At 41.3% G+C, this 3,035-nt stretch overlaps 1 protein-coding gene across 1 annotated transcript; it reads left to right on the plus strand.

Moving 5' to 3' along the window:
• The first annotated feature begins 492 nt into the window (after window positions 1-492).
• Window positions 493-2,586, plus strand: KCS10 (3-ketoacyl-CoA synthase 10). The gene is made up of 3 exons (XM_079001470.1): window positions 493-969; window positions 1,043-1,668; window positions 1,740-2,586. Exons 1-3 carry the CDS (start codon window positions 550-552, stop codon window positions 2,356-2,358), a joined length of 1,665 nt encoding a protein of 554 aa, XP_078857596.1. The 5' UTR covers window positions 493-549; the 3' UTR covers window positions 2,359-2,586.
• Window positions 2,587-3,035: the final 449 nt, after the last annotated feature.

Here is a 3,035-nt window from a genome sequence, read left to right on the forward strand (position 1 = left end):
ATACAAGTAGTAAAGAGAGAAAGTCAAGAAATTACAACAAAATGCAATACATAACTAGGACCTAATCTATTCCTTGATAGTTGATACTAGGAGTTAGGTGGTGTATGGTTAGCATAATCGTTAATCGTATTGTAAGAAAATGCTTGGAAACGTATAGAAATACATATGTAAAATTTTGATGAGAAACGTATGGAAATACATATACGTAAAATTTTGAAGAAAAAAATGTGTTGTATGTAAAGAAGGATAATTAGAAGCGTAACTATTCCCATGGGGTGTGGGAGCCATCAGCCATGGAAGACGCAAGCTTTGCTGTTAGAGTTTGAGCAGTTGTACATGCATACGCATGCAACTAACCAGAGTCATGAGTTTCGTCTCCAAACAACTTTCCCAAAACCCCATTCCCATCCAATTTAATGCACATCCAACTACACTCTCTTTGGTTCGTTGTCCTTCATTTACTCTCCCAACCCCCTTAAATTCACACACACTCACCCTCTTCATAGTTCATACCCATTCCCACTTTTCATCTTCTTCCAAATTCCCACCATGCCTCCAACCGGAGAACAAGATCTCCTGTCAACGGAGATTGTTAATCGTGGAGTCGAGTCGTCTGGTCCTGATGCCGGTTCCATCACTTTCTCTGTCAGGGTCCGTCGTCGGTTGCCGGATTTTGTCCAGTCTGTGAATCTCAAGTATGTCAAGCTTGGTTATCATTACCTAATTAACCATGCCATTTACTTGGCAACTGTTCCGGTGCTTATTCTCGTGTTTAGCGCTGAGATCGGGAGTCTCAGTAGGGAGGAGCTATGGCGGAAGCTCTCGGACAGCACCGCTGGGTATGATTTGGCTACTCTTCTTGCTTTTTTCGCTGTCTTCGTCTTCACTCTCTCGGTTTACTTCATGTCTCGACCTAGATCTATCTATCTAATTGATTTCGCTTGTTTCAAACCTACCGACGATTTGAAGGTTAGTTGAACTAGATTTTTTAGTATTTTTGTTATGTATGAATTGTATGAATGTTTTTATTGAAATTTTGCAGGTGACGAAGGAGGAATTCATCGATTTAGCTAGAAGATCTGGGAAATTCGATGAAGCTAGTCTCGAATTCCAGAAGAAAATACTCGAATCGTCGGGTATCGGCGATGAAACCTACGTTCCGAGAGCGATAATGTCGCCGGATAACATCTCCACCATGAAAGAAGGTAGGGCGGAGGCGTCGTTGGTGATCTTCGGAGCACTGGACGAGCTCTTTAAGAAGACACGTATCCGTCCGAAGGACGTCGGAGTACTAGTCGTAAACTGCAGCATCTTTAATCCAACGCCGTCGTTGTCTGCCATGATCATCAATCACTATAAAATGAGGGGAAACATTTTGAGTTTCAATTTGGGTGGGATGGGATGTAGTGCCGGAATTATCGCCGTGGATTTGGCGCGTGATATGCTTCAGGCGAACCCGAACAATGTCGCGGTGGTTGTGAGCACGGAGATGGTGGGATACAACTGGTATCCTGGAAAAGATCGGTCTATGCTAATCCCCAACTGTTACATCAGAATGGGTTGCTCCGCCCTTCTTCTTTCCAACCGCAGCCGTGACTACCGCCGTGCCAAATATAGACTTGAGCACATCGTTCGTACCCATAAAGGAGCTGATGATCGATATTTCAGGTACCCATTTCTCCATTTCTTCAAAAGTTAACATCTTCAAATCAAATTCATTTACTCATCGTTAATTACAGGAGTGTGTATCAAGAGGAAGACGAACAAAGGTTCAAAGGGCTAAAGATCAGCAAAGATCTGGTGGAGATAGGCGGCGACGCCCTCAAAACAAACATCACCACCTTGGGTCCGTTAGTGTTGCCGTTATCGGAGCAACTCCTTTTCTTCGCAACTCTCGTGAAGAGATACCTCTCCGGCACAAAACCAAAAGGTTCAACCACCGCTACATCCGTCACTCTCGACGGATCACAGAAGTCACCGCCTACCTCCTCCGGCACCAAGCCCTACATCCCCGACTACAAGCTCGCATTCGAGCACTTCTGCGTTCACGCCGCTAGCAAAACGGTGGTGAACGAGCTCCAACGTAACCTTGGGCTGAGCAACGCCAACGTGGAGCCCTCACGCGCCACCCTCCACCGTTTTGGGAACACATCAAGCAGCAGCATCTGGTATGAGCTAGCGTACCTTGAAGCAAAAGGAAGAGTGAAACGGGGCGACCGGGTTTGGCAACTGTCATTCGGGTCGGGCTTTAAGTGCAACAGTGCAGTTTGGAAAGCTGTTCGTCGTATAAAGAAGCCTACAAGCAATAACCCATGGCTTGATTGCCTAGACAGGTACCCTCTTGAAGAACTTTCTTAGAGTTGGCAGGATCGATCCCTAAAGTTTTATTTAATTACACCTGGGTACTTTTGATTTAATAAGAGGTTAAAAAAGCTTCTTGCAAAAACTTCTCAATTTCCTGTGTTTGTGTCAGGGGTTATTATTATTATTATTCTATAATGATGTTGTATTAACTTTTATTTGGATTTTGATTTAATGTAATCGATTTTAAAAGGAATTTCTTAAATTAAGTAATGTTGGTTGTAATTCCGTATTTAGCCGAAAAGGTTTTGTTTGTTGAAGATTTTGTTATTTGTAGCCGGTTGGTGAGCTTCTTTAACATGAAGTTGGTCAGAATTTGTTTTGGGTCGCTTTTATGCTGTCAATTTGGCTATATTTTTAGATTTAATTTTATTGCATATTTTACAGATTGGAAAATTTATGAGACATGATAATTTATGAGTACTTATTATATTGAACCATCTCCAGCTACTCAAATGGTTTTTTTTGAGAAAATGCACTCGATAAGGTTTGTCAAATATTATTTTATATTTTAGACATTCATTTTAAAATTATTATTAAGAAATTCTATGTAAATATGTAATGTATAAGAAGTTGGTTTTACACAAAAAAAAAATGGTTATTACATGACATAATTTGATAAAACGTTATAGGTTGATCCACACTTTTATATCGATCTAAAGATTTTACAAACC

Source organism: Lactuca serriola, chromosome 5 (assembly GCF_051521515.1).
Source record: "Lactuca serriola cultivar US96UC23 chromosome 5, Lser_US96UC23_V15, whole genome shotgun sequence".
In the NCBI taxonomy this organism is placed as follows: Eukaryota; Viridiplantae; Streptophyta; class Magnoliopsida; order Asterales; family Asteraceae; genus Lactuca; species Lactuca serriola.